This window comes from Ursus arctos, unplaced genomic scaffold (assembly GCF_023065955.2).
Source record: "Ursus arctos isolate Adak ecotype North America unplaced genomic scaffold, UrsArc2.0 scaffold_9, whole genome shotgun sequence".
NCBI lineage: Eukaryota > Metazoa > Chordata > Mammalia > Carnivora > Ursidae > Ursus > Ursus arctos.
The window spans coordinates 4529220-4551410 of record NW_026623111.1 but is presented as its reverse complement, the minus strand read 5'-3'; the positions used below and the strand labels follow the sequence as shown (position 1 = coordinate 4551410).

Genomic DNA, 22191 nt, shown 5'->3' with positions numbered 1-22191 from the left:
TGGGAGTCTGCTGGCCTGCCTCCCCTGGGCTGCGGGCTCCTTGGGATAAAGCCGCAGCTGCTTCCCATATGTGTCTCCAGGCTGGCACGGTGGTCCTCAGTGGGGTTACTTTAATGAAATGCAGAGATCCCTGGGCAGGGGGCCTCAGAAAGGGGGGTCATTCCTGGGAGCCCCTCAGGCAAGTCACCAACCCTCTCCGGGCCTCAGTTTCCTCTTCTGTAACTGAGGGTAGCAAGCATGCTTCCCCGCCCTTAAGCCATCTCCGCGGGCAGCTGAGTGTCCCCCCAGAGGCAGCCCAGTGCCGCCCAGGACTGGACTCCACCTGCCCCCCCGCCCCAGCGTCAGATCTTCTTGCTGCCTCTCTCTCCTGTTGAAGTCCAGCTGCCCACTCAGTAACATCCTCTTTGGGATCCCTTAAAGCAGCCACAAACACCCATAGAGCTAAGCCACTCTACCCTAATCCCAGAAATGGTTTGTTCTCTTCTGGGTTTCCTGCCTCTTCCCACAAAAGAGCTGGAGGCGGCCTGGGTGACAATATCCAGTCACCTGACCCAGGATCCTGAACAAATCTGAGGCTCTTCATGCTCCTTTTCCTGCCTTCCTTCCTTCGTGCATTCATTCATTCCTGCATTCATTCATTGCTGTAGTCATTCATTCATTCCTGTGTTCATTCATTCCTGCATTCATCATTCTTTCCTGCATTCATCATTCTTTCCTGCATTCATTCATGCAGTCATTCATTCCTGCATTCACTCATTCATTCATTCATTCATTCATTCATTCCCGCATTCATTCTTTCATACACTCCTGCATGCATGCTTTCATACATTCATTCCTGCATTCATTCCGCAGCATTCATTCATTCCTGCATTCACTCATTCATTCTGCAGTCAACATTCCTGCATTCATTTCTGCATTCATTCATTCATTCTTTGCTGTAGGCATTCATTCATTCCTGCATTCATTCATTCTTACCTGTATTCATTCATTCATTCATTCATTCAGCAATACCTGGTGCACCTCTTCCGTCTGTCAGGGCGGAGAGGACGTGCCAGGAAATAAAACATATAAAGTCCCTGGCCTGTGAGGCTAGCCTTCTGGTGGGCACAAGGGACTGACAGCAAGCCCCCCTACCTAATGTGCATGGAAGGGAGGAGGGGGAAGGGAATGGGGACACAGAAGGGGATGCCAGGAAGGCGCCACCAGAAAGCACCTTCTGCGGAGCCCCCCACAGGATGGGAGGGACTGACTGTTGCAGGCCTGTGGGAGGAAGGCCTCTGGGCAGAAGGAACAGCCCGTGCAAAGGGTTAGAGCACGTGCCATCCGACAGAAGGGGACACGGGGGCTCAGGAAGGGGGTCACAGCCCACCCAGGGTGCCCCCGTCACAGACTACGACCGTGGCCTGAGTCAGGCCCATGCCTCTTCATCCGACTTTTCCTAGCACGGATGGGGAAACTGAGGCCTGAGACAGGAGGCAACCAGCTTAAGTGAGCCTCCCCGGTCTCCAGCAGAGTCAGGTCATAGCCCAGGCAGCTCCCCCAAGGATGTCAGCAGACCCCAGGCTTCAAACCCACCCTGGGATCTGGCAGGGAGAAGGAAGCTGAGCTCCAGGGGCACCTGGGGGCGGCGACCGGGCACCTACCTGCACCGTGTAGAGCCAGCCCACGTCCATGTGACTGTGGGGGCACCATGAAGACCCTGATGGGGCTCTCGGCCTGGGCCACCAGGAACCGCAGCAGCACCAGCTGTGCGACCACAGGAAGCCAACCGAGTGGCCACATGCTGGTGGCAGGTGGGCAGAGGCTGCTGCTGGCAGTCACTTGCCGTCCACTGGCGACTGGTCCCCTAGGCAGAGAACAGGGCTCCTGACCCTTGGGGGAGGGGAGGCGGGAGCAGGAGGAGTGGCAGCCGCAGTGGTGCTGTCACCTGAGCCAGGTGAGGGGCTGGCTCTTGGGCGCCACTCTTTGGTGCTCCGCCCCCATCTCCAGTGTCCTGGCCAGTGCTGTCCACTTCTCAGCAGCGTCCCAAACTCCATCTGCCCAGGGCGGTTGTCACAGTGTGCCCTCCCCTGGAGCCCTGTCTGGAGGAAGCCAGCACCCACGTCACGGGTCACTGCAGCCTTCCGTGCAGGGGTCAAACAGGGAGGAGCTCCGGTGTCCTGCCCATAGCCAACACGGGCTCAGCTGCCATGCAAGCCAGCCACCTGCGAGCCGCTCCTCTGGCCCAGCCCCGGCTCCAGGAGTCCTGGCCGAATCCTCACTGCAACCTCAAGAAGGACCGGAAGTCGGAAATACCCGGTTAATCACTCCTGAATTTCTCACCCCAGAAACTCGGGTGCTAATGGGTGTTTGTGGCTGCTTTAAGTCCCAGTCCTCAAAACAGTGCGAATCCTCTCTCCCCAGTGTCCAGTCAGTGACCAGGAGCCACCTTGGGGAAGGGATGGAGGAAGCCTTCCCATGGGCCCCTGTCCGGCCCTCGCACTCCTTCCTCCCAGGGACCCAGCTATCCTTCCATCAGTGGGTTTTGGGTGTGGAAACTGGCTCAGGTCTAGAATCTGGGCAAGGGATCCCAAAGTGTCATTGGGGTGGCTACCCTGTGTCTGGACTCAGGGATCCTCAGTGGCTCCGTAGAGGACATGCAGAGGGTGTGCGTGTCACCTGGCCGTCTGTTTTCCCGCTAGGAACGCCGTGTACTGTCACCTCCATGGCTGGCAGTGGTCCTGCTGCCATTCCGTCCTCCACGTGTTCCCAGGGATTGACCTAACTTTGCTTCCGATGGCTCCGTGCGAGCACCTGGCCCCTTGTTTCTGTGTCCCGTGACCCCCCCAGCCAGCAGCCCACCCAGTTCTGGCATGGCCCCGCTGCATCAGCCCAGCCTGGAGTGTGTCGCCCATCTCTGAGCTCTCGGTCATGCACGTGCTTGGGAAATGGGAGTGTCCTTTGGGCCTTCCGAGAGCACTGTCACCTGGAGGGTTCTCACCTCACACACCATCCTCCCACACGCCCGTGACCACCTGTCTGAATCTCTGATCCCTCTTCCTCCCTCTGTCATGGCACCTCCTCTCCACCGTGTGGGCAGCACCCTCTCCACCCTCCAGAGCTGCGTCCGGCATGTGAGCCGTGCCCCCGGTGTGACCGTCCTCACGACGGCAGCGTCATGTACCGGAGCTGCCGACCCAAGATTCCACAGCCTGGGGTCCGACTCCATGTCAAGCTCTGGAGGCTGGGAGCGCCCAGGGCTGGGGACAGGGTCGGGGTGGCCTGTGTGGCCCTCTCAGAGCTCCAGCTGTCCCCGACTAGGGGGCTGGCATTGGCTGCACAGAGAGGTTGAGGAGGAGGAGTGGAACTTTCTGGAACAGGCTCGGGTGGGCCCAGCCCCCGGAGGCTGTTTCGGTTCCTGGATTCCGTGAGTTCTGTCACTAGTAGCACAAGTTGTCGGGAACAAGGCAGCGGGAGACATGTTTCCTGCTCCAACGAGATGCCCCTCAGGTGCCACACATTTGAGTCAAAGCTCCGGAGAAAGAACGCAGGGTGCCGGCAGCTCCCTGGTGGCAAAGGGAACGTGTTCCCAGTGTCACACATGGGTTCTCCTGCCTGTGACTCCTGATCCGGCCCCCGCTGCACACGACGGTGCCCGGGACTTGTTCTGGGCGATCTAGAAGAAGGAACGTCCTGAATGTTCTTTGTGGGTCAGTAGGACGTTGTGGATGGGCACCCCTGCACCATGTCCCAGTGAAACCTTGTGACTCAGTGTTGTCTGTCCTCTGGAGCACGTGGGACAGGCCTGGAGGCTTAGGTGGATGGTCAGTGTGCCTGGGGGCTGCCCCCAGTGCCAATGACCTCCCAGGCCGGCAGCCTGGACCCCGGATTCCTCCTGCCTCCAGCTTTCAGTAGTTCCCAGTGTCTCTCCTCCAGACCCTGATCCTCTGCCTGAATCTTAGACCCTTTCGGAAGCGGCCCCCCCAGCCCTTCTGTCCTCACCTCTCACCCCCTTCGACTACATTCCTTGCAGCAGCTGCTGTCAGGCCTCACTGCTCCCCATCCTCACGACCCTTGTCCTTGGCTGTTTCCTGGCTGCCGTGGCTCCTCGGGCCACAGTGAGCTGGCTTCCTCCCTCCACCAGGGCTGCACGGCCAGATCCTCCCTGCACTTCAAGCCCTTTCATGCCTCAGGCCCTTTGTACGTGCTGTTTCCTCTGCTGAGAAGCAGCTCCCTCCACTTTCCGTCTGGCCGTAAAATGATCTCAGAGACACGTTCCATGGCCTCCCATGCCTCCTCCATAGCATTCAGTCTGTTTCCATGTCCGTGTGTGTAAGGTTAGCCTGGTCCTCACCACAGCTCAACATGTCACAATCTCAGTAGGTCCCCTGTAGGACCCAGAACAAGGGATACGGAGTTGCTCTGCTGTTTTTCTTGAAGAGCATGTGGCACTCTCCATTATGCAATGTGTGTCGGCCGGGTGCTCATCCTGCTGCCGCCTGTCACCCTCTGTCTGGACCAGCCACTCCAGGCCGGGCTGATGCAGCAGGGCCATGGCAGAACTGGGTGGGCTGTTGGCTCGGGAGGTCACAGGACACAGAAACAAGGGGCCAGGTGCCCGCACGGAGCCGTCGGAAGCAAGGTCATGTCAATCCCTGGGAACACGTGGAGGACGGAATGGCAGCAGGACCACTGCCAGCCATGGAGGTGACAGTACACGGCGTTCCTAGCGGGAAAACAGACGGCCAGGTGACACGCACACCCTCTGCATGTCCTCTACGGAGCCACTGAGGATCCCTGAGTCCAGACACAGGGTAGCCACCCCAATGACACTTTGGGATCCCTTGCCCAGATTCTAGACCTGAGCCAGTTTCCACACCCAAAACCCACTGATGGAAGGATAGCTGGGTCCCTGGGAGGAAGGAGTGCGAGGGCCGGACAGGGGCCCATGGGAAGGCTTCCTCCATCCCTTCCCCAAGGTGGCTCCTGGTCACTGACTGGACACTGGGGAGAGAGGATTCGCACTGTTTTGAGGACTGGGACTTAAAGCAGCCACAAACACCCATTAGCACCCGAGTTTCTGGGGTGAGAAATTCAGGAGTGATTAACCGGGTATTTCCGACTTCCGGTCCTTCTTGAGGTTGCAGTGAGGATTCGGCCAGGACTCCTGGAGCCGGGGCTGGGCCAGAGGAGCGGCTCGCAGGTGGCTGGCTTGCATGGCAGCTGAGCCCGTGTTGGCTATGGGCAGGACACCGGAGCTCCTCCCTGTTTGACCCCTGCACGGAAGGCTGCAGTGACCCGTGACGTGGGTGCTGGCTTCCTCCAGACAGGGCTCCAGGGGAGGGCACACTGTGACAACCGCCCTGGGCAGATGGAGTTTGGGACGCTGCTGAGAAGTGGACAGCACTGGCCAGGACACTGGAGATGGGGGCGGAGCACCAAAGAGTGGCGCCCAAGAGCCAGCCCCTCACCTGGCTCAGGTGACAGCACCACTGCGGCTGCCACTCCTCCTGCTCCCGCCTCCCCTCCCCCAAGGGTCAGGAGCCCTGTTCTCTGCCTAGGGGACCAGTCGCCAGTGGACGGCAAGTGACTGCCAGCAGCAGCCTCTGCCCACCTGCCACCAGCATGTGGCCACTCGGTTGGCTTCCTGTGGTCGCACAGCTGGTGCTGCTGCGGTTCCTGGTGGCCCAGGCCGAGAGCCCCATCAGGGTCTTCGTGGTGCCCCACAGTCACATGGACGTGGGCTGGCTCTACACGGTGCAGGTAGGTGCCCGGTCGCCGCCCCCAGGTGCCCCTGGAGCTCAGCTTCCTTCTCCCTGCCAGATCCCAGGGTGGGTTTGAAGCCTGGGGTCTGCTGACATCCTTGGGGGAGCTGCCTGGGCTATGACCTGACTCTGCTGGAGACCGGGGAGGCTCACTTAAGCTGGTTGCCTCCTGTCTCAGGCCTCAGTTTCCCCATCCGTGCTAGGAAAAGTCGGATGAAGAGGCATGGGCCTGACTCAGGCCACGGTCGTAGTCTGTGACGGGGGCACCCTGGGTGGGCTGTGACCCCCTTCCTGAGCCCCCGTGTCCCCTTCTGTCGGATGGCACGTGCTCTAACCCTTTGCACGGGCTGTTCCTTCTGCCCAGAGGCCTTCCTCCCACAGGCCTGCAACAGTCAGTCCCTCCCATCCTGTGGGGGGCTCCGCAGAAGGTGCTTTCTGGTGGCGCCTTCCTGGCATCCCCTTCTGTGTCCCCATTCCCTTCCCCCTCCTCCCTTCCATGCACATTAGGTAGGGGGGCTTGCTGTCAGTCCCTTGTGCCCACCAGAAGGCTAGCCTCACAGGCCAGGGACTTTATATGTTTTATTTCCTGGCACGTCCTCTCCGCCCTGACAGACGGAAGAGGTGCACCAGGTATTGCTGAATGAATGAATGAATGAATGAATGAATACAGGTAAGAATGAATGAATGCAGGAATGAATGAATGCCTACAGCAAAGAATGAATGAATGAATGCAGAAATGAATGCAGGAATGTTGACTGCAGAATGAATGAGTGAATGCAGGAATGAATGAATGCTGCGGAATGAATGCAGGAATGAATGTATGAAAGCATGCATGCAGGAGTGTATGAAAGAATGAATGCGGGAATGAATGAATGAATGAATGAATGAATGAATGAATGAATGAGTGAATGCAGGAATGAATGACTGCATGAATGAATGCAGGAAAGAATGATGAATGCAGGAAAGAATGATGAATGCAGGAATGAATGAACACAGGAATGAATGAATGACTACAGCAATGAATGAATGCAGGAATGAATGAATGCACGAAGGAAGGAAGGCAGGAAAAGGAGCATGAAGAGCCTCAGATTTGTTCAGGATCCTGGGTCAGGTGACTGGATATTGTCACCCAGGCCGCCTCCAGCTCTTTTGTGGGAAGAGGCAGGAAACCCAGAAGAGAACAAACCATTTCTGGGATTAGGGTAGAGTGGCTTAGCTCTATGGGTGTTTGTGGCTGCTTTAAGGGATCCCAAAGAGGATGTTACTGAGTGGGCAGCTGGACTTCAACAGGAGAGAGAGGCAGCAAGAAGATCTGACGCTGGGGCGGGGGGGCAGGTGGAGTCCAGTCCTGGGCGGCACTGGGCTGCCTCTGGGGGGACACTCAGCTGCCCGCGGAGATGGCTTAAGGGCGGGGAAGCATGCTTGCTACCCTCAGTTACAGAAGAGGAAACTGAGGCCCGGAGAGGGTTGGTGACTTGCCTGAGGGCTCCCAGGAATGACCCCCCTTTCTGAGGCCCCCTGCCCAGGGATCTCTGCATTTCATTAAAGTAACCCCACTGAGGACCACCGTGCCAGCCTGGAGACACATATGGGAAGCAGCTGCGGCTTATCCCAAGGAGCCCGCAGCCCAGGGGAGGCAGGCCAGCAGACTCCCACCACCAGCTGGGGTGTGGGGGACAGCTCCTCTCAGCTTCAGGTCTCAACACCGGCTCCCCTCATCTCAGCCCAGGCAGGCCCCGTGGGGTCCCTGGACCTCCTCCCCTGTCACCCCGTGGCTTCACTGGGCTGTCTCCCTACCGCACCCTCAGGGCCAGCTACTGTGCCCCCTCGGGGAAGCTGTCCCTGACCCCTGGGCATATCGTGTGTCATGGTCTGGAATATCACCTCTCTCCTAGAACTGCAGGCTCTCATCAGAGGCAGGAGAGCCATGTCGCTGTCTCAGGGCCAGCCTGCACTGCAGTGTCCGGCACAAGCAGTCCCCCGTGGGCCTCCACGAGAGTGGCACAGGGGGAGCAGAGGAAGAGCCCAGGGCACGTGCCCGCAGGGAGTGGCAGGGCCCAGGGACCCTGTGTCACCCTTGGATTGTAGTCCTGGATCCTTGGGGCCAAGCCTCCAGGAGCTTCCACGGGGGCTGGTGTGATGGGGTCCCCCCTCCCCAGGAAAGCCTGCGGGCCTATGCTGCCAACGTCTACACCTCCGTGGTGGAGGAGCTGACACTCCGGAAGCATCGCCGCTTCATCGCCGTGGAGCAGGAGTATTTCCGGCTGTGGTGGGACGGCATCGCCTCGGACAGGCAGAAACGCCAGGTACCGCTGCCTGCAGGGGCCTCCGGAGGTGGGAGGGGGGTGGGCGCCCAGACAGGATACCCTGGTGGCCGGGACCCTGTGGCCCAAAGCTCCTGGACCAGGCCCGCTGGCTGCTTCACAGGGCTCGTGTAGACCAGTTTGTGCTCAGCCCCAGTCTGGTGGCGCCTTCCTGGCACCACCAGTCCAAAAGACAGCTGTGGTTTTATCCGCCTTTGTGGCTGTTGGTGTAAGACGAAGCCTTGGCAAGTCAGCCGCGCACTCAGCTGGTGACCTCCCGCTTCGCCCACCATCTGCACGGCCCCGTGGCTCGCAGCCGACCGCCCTGCCCAGGGTGCCCCAGTCCCGGCGCTTAAACTGGGCCGCAGAAGGCATCACAGGGGGCAGGCTCCAAGAGGCCCCACCCCACGGGGGCCAGCCTGGGAGCTGGTTCAGCCTCAGGCAGGGGTAGGGGTGCACTCTGCGTGCTGCGGGTCCCACCTGTGCAAATGGGAGTGACACCCCCCCCTCCTCAGAGCGGCTGGGCCCAGATGAATGCAGGACATGAGCACCTGGGGGGACACCGGGGACCTGGTCCCCTCCCTGCCATTCACCCTCCTTCAGAACAGTCACTGAACACGAGGGTCAGGGAGGTGAGGGACTTGTCAAGGGAGCAAAGCTGTGAAGATGAAGGGGAGAGTCCACTGGATCCCCCCGGAGGGGAGCCTTGAACCTGCAGCCTGTGCAGTCATGAGGAGGAGCCTCGCACGCTGTGGGCGCTGGCCACATGCCAGGTGCTGGCCTCTACTTACGCTTCACGTTCCTGTGTCCTCCCAACAGGGAGTGTGGTGGGCATAGTAACCCCATGCTGCAGATAGTCCCGGTCAGAGACGGCAGGCAAATGGCCCGTGGTCACACAGCTGATACGGGAAAGGTGGGACACTGAGCCGGGCAGGTCTGAGTGAAACAGTTCACTCAGGGTGTCCAAGGGGCAGGCCGCCCTCTATATGGACACCCCCAAATCCAACCATCTGTCCCCTACACCCAGGGAGAGACGGGGCCCACCAGAGACCCGAGCAGACCACTCATGGCACGAGTCCCCAGAAGCAGGGACTTTTGTCTCCTTTGCTCCCGTGAATCCCAGCGCCTGGGCAGTGCATGGGCTGTGGTAGGTGTTCTGTAAAACAGTACCCAGCAGGAGCCCATTCAATCCTGCTTGAGTGAAGGATCACGAACCCTGTAGATCCTGAAAGCAAATGCAAACCACAGTCTCCAAGCAGCTCGCTGAACGGAGGGCCGCTGTCTTTCCCTACCAGCCACGTCTCCTTCCCTCCCTTCCTTCATTTATTTTAAAAATACTTACTAGCCAATCACAAGGCAATGCAAGCGGGAGGACCCTCTCTGAAACCCCTGGCCTGTAATCCCCGAATGATCAAGCCCATCAAGAGGACATCGCCGCTGAGGAACTGCCGGGAATACGGGACAATGGCGAGACATGACAGGGGAGGCAGGGCCCGATCCTGGACTGAACCCGGCACCAGAAACAGGGCATTAATGGAACAACTGGGGTCACCTGGACGAAGTCTGGATTCGCTCCAGTGTTGCATTAATGTTAAATGTCCTGATGTTGAGAATTATACCATGGCTCTAACTACCCTGTCCTGACAAAACGCACAGTGAAGGAATGGGGGGGCAGGCACAGCGTGTCTAACGGGTGCTTTCACATGGCTTAGAGCACATCGTCCAGGTTACAAGGACGTGGGGGAGCGCTACGGCGAATAGGTAAAGAAGATTCACAGTGAACGAACGTGGGGAAGGGATCCACGGGAGCCATCGGCACAATTCTGGCACGTTTTTGATAAATTTGAAATTACTTCAGCAGTGAAAATTTAAAAGCTATGGATACAGACACGGAGACAGAGCAAAAGGTGGACGTGAGGTAGATTCGGGGTAGACATGGCGGTAGAGACAGAAGTAGAGACAGAGCTAGAGGCGGAGGTAGAGAGGGAGCTCCGGGTAGAGGTCATGTCACAGGTGCAGGCACCATAGATCAAGCAGCAGCCACGGGCCAGGTGCTGGTGTGGGGGCGGGAGGCCACGCTGACCTGTTGCTCTCGCAGAATGAATGCACGTGAGGGTTTGCTGGAAGGCACCGAGAGAAGCTGGAGGCAAGTCCCCACAGCCCCCGTCCAGCACTGCGATTCTCACCGGGCTTTGTTCTCTCCGCTTGTCCCCAAGGTGCACCATCTCCTGGCCACAAGACGCCTGGAGTTTGTCATCGGGGGCCAGGTCATGCATGACGAGGCCGTGACCCACTTTGATGACCAGATCCTTCAGCTCACAGGTTAGGGCTCCCTTCCCCAACCCCAGGCTCTCCTGGGGTCTCCAATCAGGCTGGGACTGGGTTCCTGAGCCCCGGTTCTGAGCCTCGTCTCCCGCTCTGAGCAGGACACTGTGTGCAGTGGAAACAGTCATGGGCCAGTGCCATCCTCCTGCCCGTGCCACTGGGTGCAGGGGTGTGGAGCGTGGACTTGACACCAGATGGCCTGGCTCTATCCTGCGCCTGCCCATTCCCAACCCTGTGACCCCAGGCAAGGGACGTCCCCTCCTGGGCCTCCTTTCCTCATGGCTTAAACAAGTTTGATGGCACCGCCTCCCTCACAGGGTAGTTGTGAGGAGCAAATTGGGACAATTCATGAGAGCACGCAGAGTGGAGCCCGCGGTTCCCAGGAAATGAGCGTGAGGGTTAGATGCCATCCCGCCGTCCCCGTCAGCACACACAGCGTCCTCAGCACCAGTACGGCCACCCTCCCTGCCTCCATTACACAGGCCATGTCACCAGCCTCATGGCCACGACCTGGATCGACACACCACCGCTGTCCACACTGACAGCCACAGGACCGTATACACCACCTGTGTCACCATCACGATGACCACCATCATCACTTCCAGCATCATCACCACCAGCTTCCTGACCGCACAACCCCACCCACACACCATCAAGCCACCGCCGCCTCCCCTGCCCTTGCCATACCCCCTCCAGCCCTCGGTGGCGGGGCAATGCCGCTCCTCCTGGCTCTGAGGCGTCTCTCCCCATGACAGACCCCTCTGGTTGCCTGTCGGGGAGGGAGGCGAAGGAGGGACCTCCCTAACTGCTGCTCTGGATGGTAGCCCACACCCAGCTTAGTCTGAGACCCGACAATTCCCTGTGGGGAGAGGCATCTGCCCGCAGCACCTCGCTGACCAGGAAAAGCTGAGTGTGGACACCGCCCTCGCCCTCGGGGATGGCAGCTCTCATCCCCCTCGCTGAGGGGCCAGCTCCCCAGCCCAGATCCTCTGCGGAGCGGCGTGGAGGGGTGCCCTAGGGAGAGCCCCACCCCCAACCCGTCCCTAGCAGGACAGAGCCGGGTCGGGTCTGGCGCTGCGGCGCCAGGGCCGCACTGGAGGGAAGGGAAAGGTCTGGCCAGGAGGGAGGGACACACCTGTGACCGTCCAGGGTCGCTCCTGTACTGGGGTTGCCCACCCTTGCTCTCGGACCCTCCGCCCACATCCCCCGCCCCAGTGGCTCCCCTCCGCAGCGGATGCTGGGGGTTGTAGTCCAAATTCCCCGCCCGGAGGGAGTCACATGACCTGAGCGGGCCTCAAGGGATGCTGGGGAATTTAGTACAATACTCAGCCCACAGCCCATTGGCCAGGGTGGAGGCACGGGTGGTGGAAGGCGGGGTCGAGCTGAGCGGATCTGCGCCTGCTGGAGCTCAGAGCTGGGGTGCTCTCCTGATACTAGAAGGGGCAGGAGGGCGCCGTTCCATGGGACAATCAGCAGTTTCGGGGCTCTTCATTTGGGGCTCAGGGATGCTTTGTGCTGGAGGGCCAGGGAACCTGAGCCGGAGCGACTTGAGTCTTAAGGATATGTCGCGTTTCCTACACTGGGGGGATTGGTTTGGGGGCCCCTTGGGCAGCTCTTTGATGTTTCCCTGAGTCTCATGCGCCTCCCCTCCAGGTCCCAAAGGACTGCCTCAGCTCCAGGCAGCGTGTTGCCATATAGCCCCACTCAAGTCAGGAAAAGGGACAAAGGGACATTCGTCCTGCCTCACTCGTTTTAACGAGGGTGGGAAATCTTTCCCCAAAGCCAAGCAGGCTTAATGCACACATCTTTTTGGCTCCAATGTTGGTCCGTGACCACCTCTAGCTTCCAGACAGGCCAAGAAAACGAGTGTCTGCCAGAGGGGAATGAACTTGCCATGAGAGGCTGAGACCAGTGAGAATTCCTCCCTTGGGGTGGGGATGGCGCCCCCTGAAGAAAGTGAGGATTCTGTGAGCGCAAGAGAAGGGGCTACTGAACTGGCATCATCAGGCCTGCCCCGCTCTGGCTCCCTGTCTGTAGAGAGGGCTGTTCCTCGTGCCACCTGCCCTCTCTCCCGTGATGCTGTTGACCGCTCCCTCATAATCCCGGACAGCACGATCCCCTGATCTTCCCTCCCCTCTGCTGCTGCCTCTTGCTCTCCTCTGCTTCCTGCTTACCCTCCACCTCCCCCTTCTATTTTCCTGAGGGCCAGAAGTCCCGCGCCAGGCCCATGCCCCCTGGCGGGTCCTCGTCCCCTCCAGGTTGCAGCAGACCCCATCTTCCTCAGCCACCCACACCTGCCAGCAGTCACCCCTCCTGTCTGGGCCTGGCCTCTGGTCGGCTCATGGTTCTGTCCCCCAAGCCCGGGGTCCTGTGGGCGGTAGCCTAGGTCCTCAGGCCTGGGGAGTGAGCAGTGAGAGGCAGTGTGAGTGGAGACCATTCTCTCAGCTGTGCGAGGCCTGGCTTTCTCCTTCAAATTCAGATCGTAGCCCAGAGCCCAGAGTTTTCTGACACAGCAGGTGGGGGGAGGCCTGGGGAACCAGAAACAGTGGCTGACGCAAGTCTGGGGATTTCTCTGCCCTGCAGTGCTCACATGACATCAGGCTCATGTGGTGGCTGTAACGTCATGAATGAGTAAAGGAAACATTGGGTGTCCTGGTGTGGCCCCCTCTGTGTCAGGATCTCTTGCAGCAGAGCCCAGGATGACACTGCAGGTCCCTGGAAGGGCAGGGGCCCTGAGTAAGCCGGTGGCGAGGGGTCACTAGCAAGGCGATGCTCTCTTTGCAGAGGGACATGGGTTCCTGTACGAAACCTTTGGGATCCGGCCGCGGTTCTCCTGGCAAGTCGACCCCTTTGGCGCCTCTGCCACGACCCCCACGCTATTTGCCCTGGCGGGCTTCCACGCCCACATCATCTCCCGGATCGACTATGACCTGAAGGACAGCATGCAGAAAACGCGGGTGAGCCGTGAGCCCTGTGCGCCGCTGCCTCCTTCCCTGTGTGTGGGGGCGAGTTCGCCAGCCCCTGCAGTAACGAGTGTTCGCTCCGGGATCACTCAGGGAAGAGCGGTCTGAGGCAAATGCTGGTCACGGCCGGCAGGAGTGGACGGAGGTGGAGCTGGGCTCTAGCTGGGCTCGAGAAGCAACATCACACTGAGCCCCACCACGGGCCACGCTGCGCGCTGAGCTCCCTTCCCACGCCGGCTCATTTCTCCCGCGGCGGACTCTGTGAGCTGCTCGGGGCTGGGCCCCCCAATTACTCCCGTGCAGCACCGAGGCACGGAGGACACAGGGAACATATGCGTGGTCCCAATGTCCCCCTGGCTAGTGCTCAAGAGAAGCAGATCTCTCCCTGCTCTGTGACCCTGAGCGGGTTCTAACCATGAGAGCCCTGAAGACACAGAGCACAGGCTTAGTGAGCGAGCACTGAGCGAGGCGAGCACTCCCTGTGCCAGGAGGCATTCATGCAGAGCCTGAGGAAGCTTCTCTGGGAGGCCTTGGCAGAGCCAGTGCTGCTCTAGGGGGTGGGGGTGCCCGAGCAGGCTGGCTCCTTCTGGAGGCCACTTTCCGCCACCATCCGTGGCTGTGGGGCGTCAGAGGGAGTCTAGAGCAGCCAGCAGAGGGGATGGAGTCCTGAACCACTGATGGGGACCCAGGTGCGGCTGGGGGAGGCAGAACTAGGGCGGCCGTGTTGCCTCTGGGCCCTCACTCCGTTCCCTTGGGGTTTTCAGGGGCTGCAGTTCGTGTGGAGAGGGTCCCCGTCGCTGTCGGCTGAGCAGGAAATCTTCACGCACGTCTTGGACCAGTATAGCTACTGCTCGTGAGCACCTTCCCTGGGCGGCCCCTGTTCTAAGCACTCTCCCTGTATTACCTGAGAAATGACCCACCCTCCCGTCCAGCCCTTTGGGAGATATCCTGAGTTCTCCAGCTTACAGAAAGAGAAACCGAGGCAGGGCCACTCAGCCCCAGCCCCGTGGTCAGTGGTGGCAGTGTCAGTTTGGTTCAGGTGGCCGGCTCCAAATCCTCCACTTCGTGGGAGCAGCCGGCCTGTGGGCTCTTAGGGGTGGGGTCCCTGGGTTCAACCGGCTCTGGCCCTTTGTACCTGAGAGGCTGAGGGCGAGCGGCTTGCCCGTCCTTGAACAGGGGAGACTCGCGGGCAAAGTGAAGGGCAGCTGGCGAGAAGGATGCCAGACGCGGACTTCAGGACCCGTAGTTCTTCTCTGTCAGGCCCCGCCCTGTGCCAGGCCTCAGTCCAGGGTTTTCCACTGATGTCTTTCATTCATCCTTCATGAGAGCCATCAGGACATTTTATGGACGAGGAGACAGAGGCTCAGAGGATCCAAGTGGCGCTCCTGGTGGCTGGCCCAGGGTCCCCATGTCACCCTGTGCAGCCCTGAGTGAGGCAGGGAGGACACTAATGGGGGCAGCCAGACCCCCAGAGTCGATCCTGGGGTCTCTGCCATGCAGACCGAATTGGAGCCCGAGGCAGAAGAGAAACCCGGATACTGCCTTTGTCCTTAGGGGAATGTTGGGATTCTGTCCATGGTGATTTGTTTTGCATGTAGACTGAGTTTTGAAATATGACGCTAACTTATCTCTATGCCCCTACTGAGACTCGGCACAGCCTTACAGTTTACACTGGAGCACGGTGCCTCTCACCTCACCCTGCCCCAGCCCGGCTCGGGGCCTTAGACCCAGGTCTGACGGGCACCGCGGTGGCCCCAAGGATCCTGTGCTCAAAGGAGTCCCATGAGATTCCCAGTAGTGGAAGTGGGGATGCACAGGCTGTGGGCTCCATGTGGCGGCCGAGGCGGTGTGGGCCCAGGGAAGGGGCCGTGTTCAGGGCCCCACAGCTGTGGAAGCATGACGCGTGGGTTTGAGCCCCCTCTGTCTGCAGAGCTCTTGTGGGCCACCATTGAGCTGCCCATGACGCAGGTGGGGGAAGGAGGCCTGCAAGCCGGTGTGCACTCCCTGAGCTGCACTGGGTCCGGCTGCACCCTGCCTGTGCTCCGGGTCCCCGAGCTGCCCCCCTTCTCAGGGTGGGGCTCTGCTAACCCTTCCCTCCCCTGCAGGGAAGGTTTTTACTGGGATGGCTCGGCCGTTTTCCCCGAGCCTCCTCCAGATAGGCTATACCCGAACATGAATATCCGTGTCAGTGAGAAGAGCATGAAGTACTACGTCGATCTCCTTCTGGAAAATGTGAAGGAGCGTGCCTCCTGGTTCCGGACACGGCACCTCCTCTGGCCCTGGGTAAAGCGGGGTCCCAGGCCCCGGTGTCCCCAACACAGCCCTGGACTCCTGTCCTGTCTCACCCAACCATGTTCTTCCAGGGTCCTAGCCAGGCAGCTACCGTCAGCCCTGAGCCAGTGCCTCTTCCCTGCCTCACCCCTCCCACCTGCTCCTCCCACCACCCTGGACTGCCCAGCCTCTCCCACCTGAAATCTAGCCCCTGGCCCAGGCCAGCCCCCAGCTCCACTCAGCTCCCTCCTCCTCTTCTTCCCATCTCAGAGCTGGGATGTGGGCCTGGGCGGGAATCCTGGCCCCCTGCTCCTTCGCTGTGTGCCTTAGCCCCTCTGGGTCTCAGTTTCCTCATCTCTAAAGTGGGGATCATGACAGACCCTGCTTCACAGGCTTGAACTGAGCCCGAGAGTAGACCTGCCCCGTGACAGTGTCAGACACAGACGTCCTCCTCCTCCTCTTGCTCGTCCTCCTCCCCCTCACATTCAGAGCTAACTTCACGGAGCACCTCCGGACCACCAGGCACCTTCTGTGTGGTATATCCGTCTCATCCCCTTCATCTGGCCCATGGGCCTAGGATGCAGCACTGCTGGTATCCCATTTTGGAAATGAGGGAACTGAGACCCAGAGAGGCCAAGGGATTGTCCTGAGGCTGCACAGCTCCTAGCAGGGCAGCTAGGATGGGGATTTGTGCTCAGGCTCTGGAAGGGCACTCCCTAGCCTGTCTTCTTACATCTTGTCTGCCTGTAGGAAGGTGCATAGGAGGTCTGTAATTGTGGGTGTTGGCTCTTATCCCTGTTATTCATAATTATCATATTATAATTAATGATACTGATAATAATATTGTTTGTCTTAAAAGGCCAAGAGAGAGAAATAAACTAGATAGAAATTCCAATAGTGCACGATCTCATTTAATGTGGTTCTAAAATCATGTAATATAGAAAAAAGAAATGAGTTTTGCAGTCCCCAGAGTGAGGGGTGTGGGACGAGGCGCTGGGCAATGGTGGTCGAAGGTATAGACTTCCAGTTACACAAGACACGTGTTCTGGAGATAATGTACAGCATGATTTAAAAAGTCACAAGATTTTATAAAATGAGAAAAGTAAACAGGAAGGAATGAAGGAAAAAGAGAGAGGAAGGAAGGAGGAAAGGAAAAAAGGAGGGAGGGAGGGAGGGCGGGAGGAAAGAAGGAAGGCAGGAAGGCAGGCAGGAGCAGGGATGCCCTCCGGGAGCAGGTTGGGGCTTCTCCCAGGGAGAGCCTGAGGGCCCTTGGTGGGGGCAATGAGGACTGGGCTGGGCTCCACCCGGAATTCCAAGGCTTTGCGCTGTGTTCCCGGCTGCAGGGGTGTGACAAGCAGTTCTTCAACGCCTCACTGCAGTTCGAAAACATGGACCTTCTGCTGGACTTCATCAACAGTAATACATCCAAGCTGGGCATCTCTGTGGAGTACGCCACGCTGGCCGAATACTTCCGTGCGGTGCACGGGAGCAACGTCAGCTGGCACGTCCGTGAGCACGGAGACTTCCTGCCCTATTCCTCAGGTATGAGCCCATGCAGGTTCCGGTGCAACCCGGTGCCAGGGAGAGCGCCCACCTAGTGTCCGCGCTGCCCTGCTGATGGCGCTTCTGAGAGTCACTGGGGCCCAGGGGTCCTGAACCCCATCCCCCAACCCCCTGATCGCTAGACATCCTGGATGACGGGACACTCGCAGAATGGCTCCGTAGCTTCCTATTTCCACATCTACTCGGCCTTGGGGCCTTCATGTGGGAGGGCTACAAGGGTGTGAGCTTGCTTACACTCCAGGTGGGAGGGGCAAATTGATGTGGGCGGGGTTACATGTGCATTTCAAGGACTACATCCCTGAGGGCGTGGTTACAGCCCAGGTAGGGGTGGACACGTGGGTGTGGGCGGGGTTATGCTGAAGCGGGCGGGGCTAGCGGAGGAGGGAGGAGGGAGGGCAATGTCCTGCAGGTGTTCTGAATGGGTTTGGCTTCGTGCGCCCTCCCAGCAGAGACAGGGTTTCTCCGAAGACTGGACAGGTGCGGGAATCCTGATCCCTGCTTGGAGTCACTGGGAATTTAGAGCTTAGGCTGCAGAGTGCTCCTGCCTGACCAGAACACACAGCCTGCTGGAGGAGCTGTGGTCAACATGGTCTCCTGACCACGGAGCCTGTACCTTTCCCCAAATCACTGGGCTACCCTTCCTGCTGCGCTCAGATCCTGTGGGGGAAGGTCAGGGAATGGAGACACTATGCAGCCTGGGCGGAACATGAGGCAAGAGCAGTAGGAACAGGCAACCACCTTGTGAGACCCCGGCACACCCCCGGGAGGCACCAGCCCCCCCCCTCCCACCTGAGCCTTGGTCTGGAGTCATCCTGTGTGTGCACGTCAGCGCAGCAGCATGGGATCCCTCAGCTCTCCCCCCATCCCGTCTCCCTGGGCTGCCAGGGGAACCGCTAAGAACCCAGGCTTGTCCCGGACTCCCCATTGCCTCTGAGCCACATGCAAAGCCTCTGACAGCACTCAGGACCTCATCAGCTGGGTGCTGCCCACCTGGCTCCCATCTGCCCCCATCTCTGCCAAGGTCTCCCAGGCCCGTGGCTCACAGGCTGTTCCAGGTTTCCCAGGTCCACCCTGGGCTGTCTGATCCCCCATCCCAGGCCTGGTCTAGCCCAACCCGATCCTCACACCTACTCCTCACACCTACCCCAGCCCCTCCCTGGGCTCCCCGGGCCATTTCTGGCCTGGGTGGAGCAGGAGTCTATGGCTGCCTCCATAGGTGACCCAGGCAGAGCCAGACCCCAGGCCCCAGCTTCCACAGCTCTACTGGGACGTGGGCTCAGGAAGGCTCCAGGCCAGGGAGACTCACGCCAACTGCCAGCCCTTCTCTCCAGATCTATATCAGGCGTGGACCGGCTTCTACGCGTCCCGCAGTGGACTCAAGAGGCTGGCAAGGAGAGCCAGTGCTCTGTTGTACGCCGGGGAGTCCATGTTCACACGCTCCGTGTGGCCAGCCCCCCACCAGCACTTGGACCTGGGCCAGGCCCTGAAGCAGCTCCAGCAGCTGCGCTGGGCCGTCTCCGAGGTAATGGCACACCTGTCAGCGACACCATCAGGTCGGAAACTTCCTGTGCAGTGCGATTCCCAGCCCCTGGTACCTACAGGTCCATGTTCCAGAAGAGACACCGAGGTGGCCTGTGGTCACATGGCAGGTGCATGTGGACACCGGGCCAAGGTTAGATGCAGGGTCGTCATGACAGCCTTCAGCTGGTGGCTTCAGTAGGCTTTAGAGCCAAATTTACCCAGAGGAGAGAGGGCAAAGTGGAGCGGCATTAATGTCCCGCAGTCCTGCGTGGATTCAGTCCCCCTCCGCTGTGTGGCCTCAGGCTCAGGCCTTGCCTCTCTGAGCCCTAATTCCCTCCCTGGACAATGAGAAGCTCATGCCCACCCCAGGATGGTGGCAAGTGAATGTGAGAGTGTTCATGACCCGCCTGGCACAGCGGCTGCCCCATAGCAAGTCGTTCCCACTTTCCCGTCTCCACTCGTCCCCCACTGTACAGAAGGGAACACTGAGACCCCAGAAATCCTGTAACTTGTCATCTCCCTTCCACAAAAGGGCCATGCTGGCCATGCCTTGGCACACTCGCCTGAAGGGCATTGCCCGCAGAATGTGTCACTGTGTTGGGGGTGAAATGGATACACTTTAGAGCCCATCAGAGTGAGCGGGACACGTGGCTTCGCCTGGTGGGGCCTCGGTTTCCCTTTGGGGAAGACAAGCTCATCCCACCCCCACTTTGGTACAGAGAATGGAGGGTGCCTGGAACAATCCAGCGGCACTCGCAGGAAGACTGCACAACAGAGATGAAGCTGGGACGGGTCCCTTGCAGAGGTCTGTTTTCTGGCCAAGCTAGGGGACTCAGTGGGTTTCCACAAGGTCATCAGTCTCTCTGCGCCTCAATTTCCTCTTCTGGAACGTGTTAGGGACCCTCACCTGCTCCAGAGCACCTGGGGAGAGGGAAGGAGAGCCAGCCCCTGGGGTTGGTCTGCAGAGGCAGGCCTGATCCCCTGCCTCTCTGGTCGGGACGCAGGTACAGCACCATGATGCCATCACCGGGACTGAGACCCCCAAGGTGAGAGACATGTACGTGAATAATCTGAGGTCAGGGATGCAGGCTGTGCAAGAACTGGTGGCCTCCATCGTCCACAACGGGACCCCAGCCTTCTCAGGTGAGTGAGGCCCCTGTGGGATGTCCCTGCAGGTCTGGGAGGGGGCTCTGACCCTTTCTGAGCAGAGAGCCTGGGGGTCACGGAAAGGACCGGAACAATCTGAGCCTCAGACTCTGCAACCACATCTGCTTGTGCACCCCTGACCCTTGGCCTGAGCCTGGCATGAGCCTTGGCTGCTCGGAGCCTCCATGTTCTGTGTGTCGGGGAAAAGGGTGAGGTTACCGTTAGATCCCGTCATAATGGCCAACTCAGCTTGGCATTTGCTAGCTCTCAGCACAGTGATTACTGCAATGCGTGGAGAGCTGTAAGCTAGGGGGTGCTATTATCCTCACTGTGTAGCTGAGGACACACCAGAAACACGGAGGTTGTGGACATGCCCAGGGTCACCCAGCTAGCAAGGAGCAGAGCAGGGATTGAGCCCAGGGACGGCGCTGCAGGGTTGTGGAGGGTACAGGTGTCTTCAGGGACCTGAGCCCAGCAGGATCCCCCAACTCCCTCCTCAGTTCAGTTTGGGAGCTGATGCCTGGCCTCTTTGACGGTGAAGGGTTCACACGTACAGGGTAACTGATCATGCCAGCCTGAGGCTGAGGGATTTTGAACCAGAAAGTCCTAGGGGCTTGGGACACCTTGACCTCCCTCCCAGTGCCTGATGTCATGTGCACAAGACCTGCTACACCTTCCCCAGCTCCCCATCTCAGCCTGTGCTCTGTCATGGTGAACCCCTCACATCTGACCTCCCTGCTCAGCTGGCCTGCTCTCCCTCCCCTCTGTGTCTGTGTGCAATGCCATCTGACCTTCAGACCTGGGGAGGCCCCCGGGAACCACGCACTCAGCACACAGGGTCCCAGCCCGCAGATGCTGGGGTTGGCTGAGAGAGACAGCGGCAGCAGAACTGGAACCAGGGTCTGATTTTCCTGCCTGGTGGGGCTGTCCATTTCCATGACCTCACCAGGGAGGCTTGCCCAAGCAGTGAGCAGGTGGAGGTCAAGAAAGGTGTTCCAGCCACAGGGAAGAGCCTGGGTGGAGGCAGGAGGCTGGAACGTGTGTGAAGTGTTCAGGGCTCCAGAAATCATCAGACATGGCCAGAGTTTACCTCGCTGGGGGTAAAGGATGGACAGAGAAGGAACCCAGGGCCACATTGCTGTGGCTCAAATGTTGGGCTCGGCAATTGACTGGACCCTCCAGCCTTCGGAGAATTCTCCGGTCCTTCCCTATGCCAAGCACTCAAAGCTTGGGAGCCACAGCTTAGCAGTGGGTCAAGTTGTGCAGGTGACTGTATTTCTCCAAGCCTCAGATCCCTGTTCAGTCCAGTGGGGCTATCAGGGAGTGATGTGTCAGGAGCACGGGGACCCTCGCTGTCCAGAGGGACATAGTGTGTTCCCTTCTACCCTCCCCTGCCTGGGGACTGGAAAAGAGCCGTGAGCAGAGTATGCGGCCTGCTGGGTATAGGAGCACATGAGCCCACTGGTCCCCATACTCAGCTGCCCTGGCAGCTCTGCAGGGCCATGTGTCTCCTGCCTCAGTTTCCCATGTAGCCACGGCACCCAGGTGTGTTGGGTGAGCCCGATGGCAGCAGGTAATGCCGGTTCTCTGTGTGCAGACCCGGAAGTTGAGGGACGCATTGCCGTGGTGTACAACCCCCTGGCCTGGACGGTCACCACCCTTGTTACACTGACTGTGCGCTTCTCCCAGGTCAACGTCACCGATGAGTCTGGGCGGCCGGTGGCTGCACAGGTATGGCCATGACAGCGTGCACGGGACATGCTTGCTGTTGCTGACACCTGCTCCAGGAGGGCACTTCCAGAAACAGGAGCAGTTCACGTGAACATGTGACCCTGGGGGCCACACTTGGAGGCCATCGCCATGGGGACCCTTATCCATTAGGGTCTGTGGGATCCACCAGGAGACTGACACTGGGCGATGAGCAAATGACGTGCCCAGAAGTCCCGCCACTGTGCCTCCTTGCAGGGTGTCCTGGGTGGTCTGCACTGATTGGGAGGCTTCTCCTTCCCGCCCCCGCCATGGGGCATATTTACATTCTCAGGTAAACGTCCACGTTCTGTGGGAAGGCCACAGAAGTCTGCAGACGGGCGCTTTGTGGAGGGGCTGATGTTCCAGGCTGGCCCAGCGCCCTGTGTCTGCACACCCAGCCACCAGCATGTGCGCAATCGGTCCTCACTTCCTGCCGCTGCCTGGAGCCAGAGGGGGACCCCAGGGACCCTGCCTGTCCCCCAGCACCAGTGCATCCCTGCGGGGGCCAGGAGGTGCTGACATCAGCCACTCAGCAGACTCTCCCAGCGGCACGTTCTGGTCCAGCCGGGCTGAGTGCTGATCCCCTGGACAGCAGTGCCACTGTGG

The 22191-nt window shown here is 59.5% G+C and overlaps 2 protein-coding genes across 2 annotated transcripts in view; one reads left to right on the top strand and one right to left on the bottom strand.

Moving 5' to 3' along the window:
* Positions 1 to 1782, bottom strand: part of LOC113266691 (epididymis-specific alpha-mannosidase) — a 39412-nt gene extending 37630 nt beyond the window's left edge. The window contains exon 1 of the mRNA XM_057309864.1: positions 1717 to 1782. Within this exon, the coding sequence (XP_057165847.1) occupies positions 1717 to 1782 (66 nt within the window). The remainder of the gene's footprint in view (positions 1 to 1716) is intronic.
* Positions 1783 to 5604: 3822 nt separating this feature from the next.
* The window catches only part of LOC125280964 (epididymis-specific alpha-mannosidase-like), a 31153-nt gene continuing 14566 nt past the window's right edge, over positions 5605 to 22191 (top strand). Inside the window, exons 1-10 of the mRNA XM_048211950.1 lie at positions 5605 to 5742; positions 7904 to 8050; positions 10264 to 10369; positions 13157 to 13329; positions 14100 to 14188; positions 15441 to 15618; positions 16950 to 17148; positions 18501 to 18691; positions 19695 to 19833; positions 21434 to 21567. Coding sequence (XP_048067907.1) covers positions 5605 to 5742; positions 7904 to 8050; positions 10264 to 10369; positions 13157 to 13329; positions 14100 to 14188; positions 15441 to 15618; positions 16950 to 17148; positions 18501 to 18691; positions 19695 to 19833; positions 21434 to 21567 — 1494 coding nt within the window. The remainder of the gene's footprint in view (positions 5743 to 7903; positions 8051 to 10263; positions 10370 to 13156; positions 13330 to 14099; positions 14189 to 15440; positions 15619 to 16949; positions 17149 to 18500; positions 18692 to 19694; positions 19834 to 21433; positions 21568 to 22191) is intronic.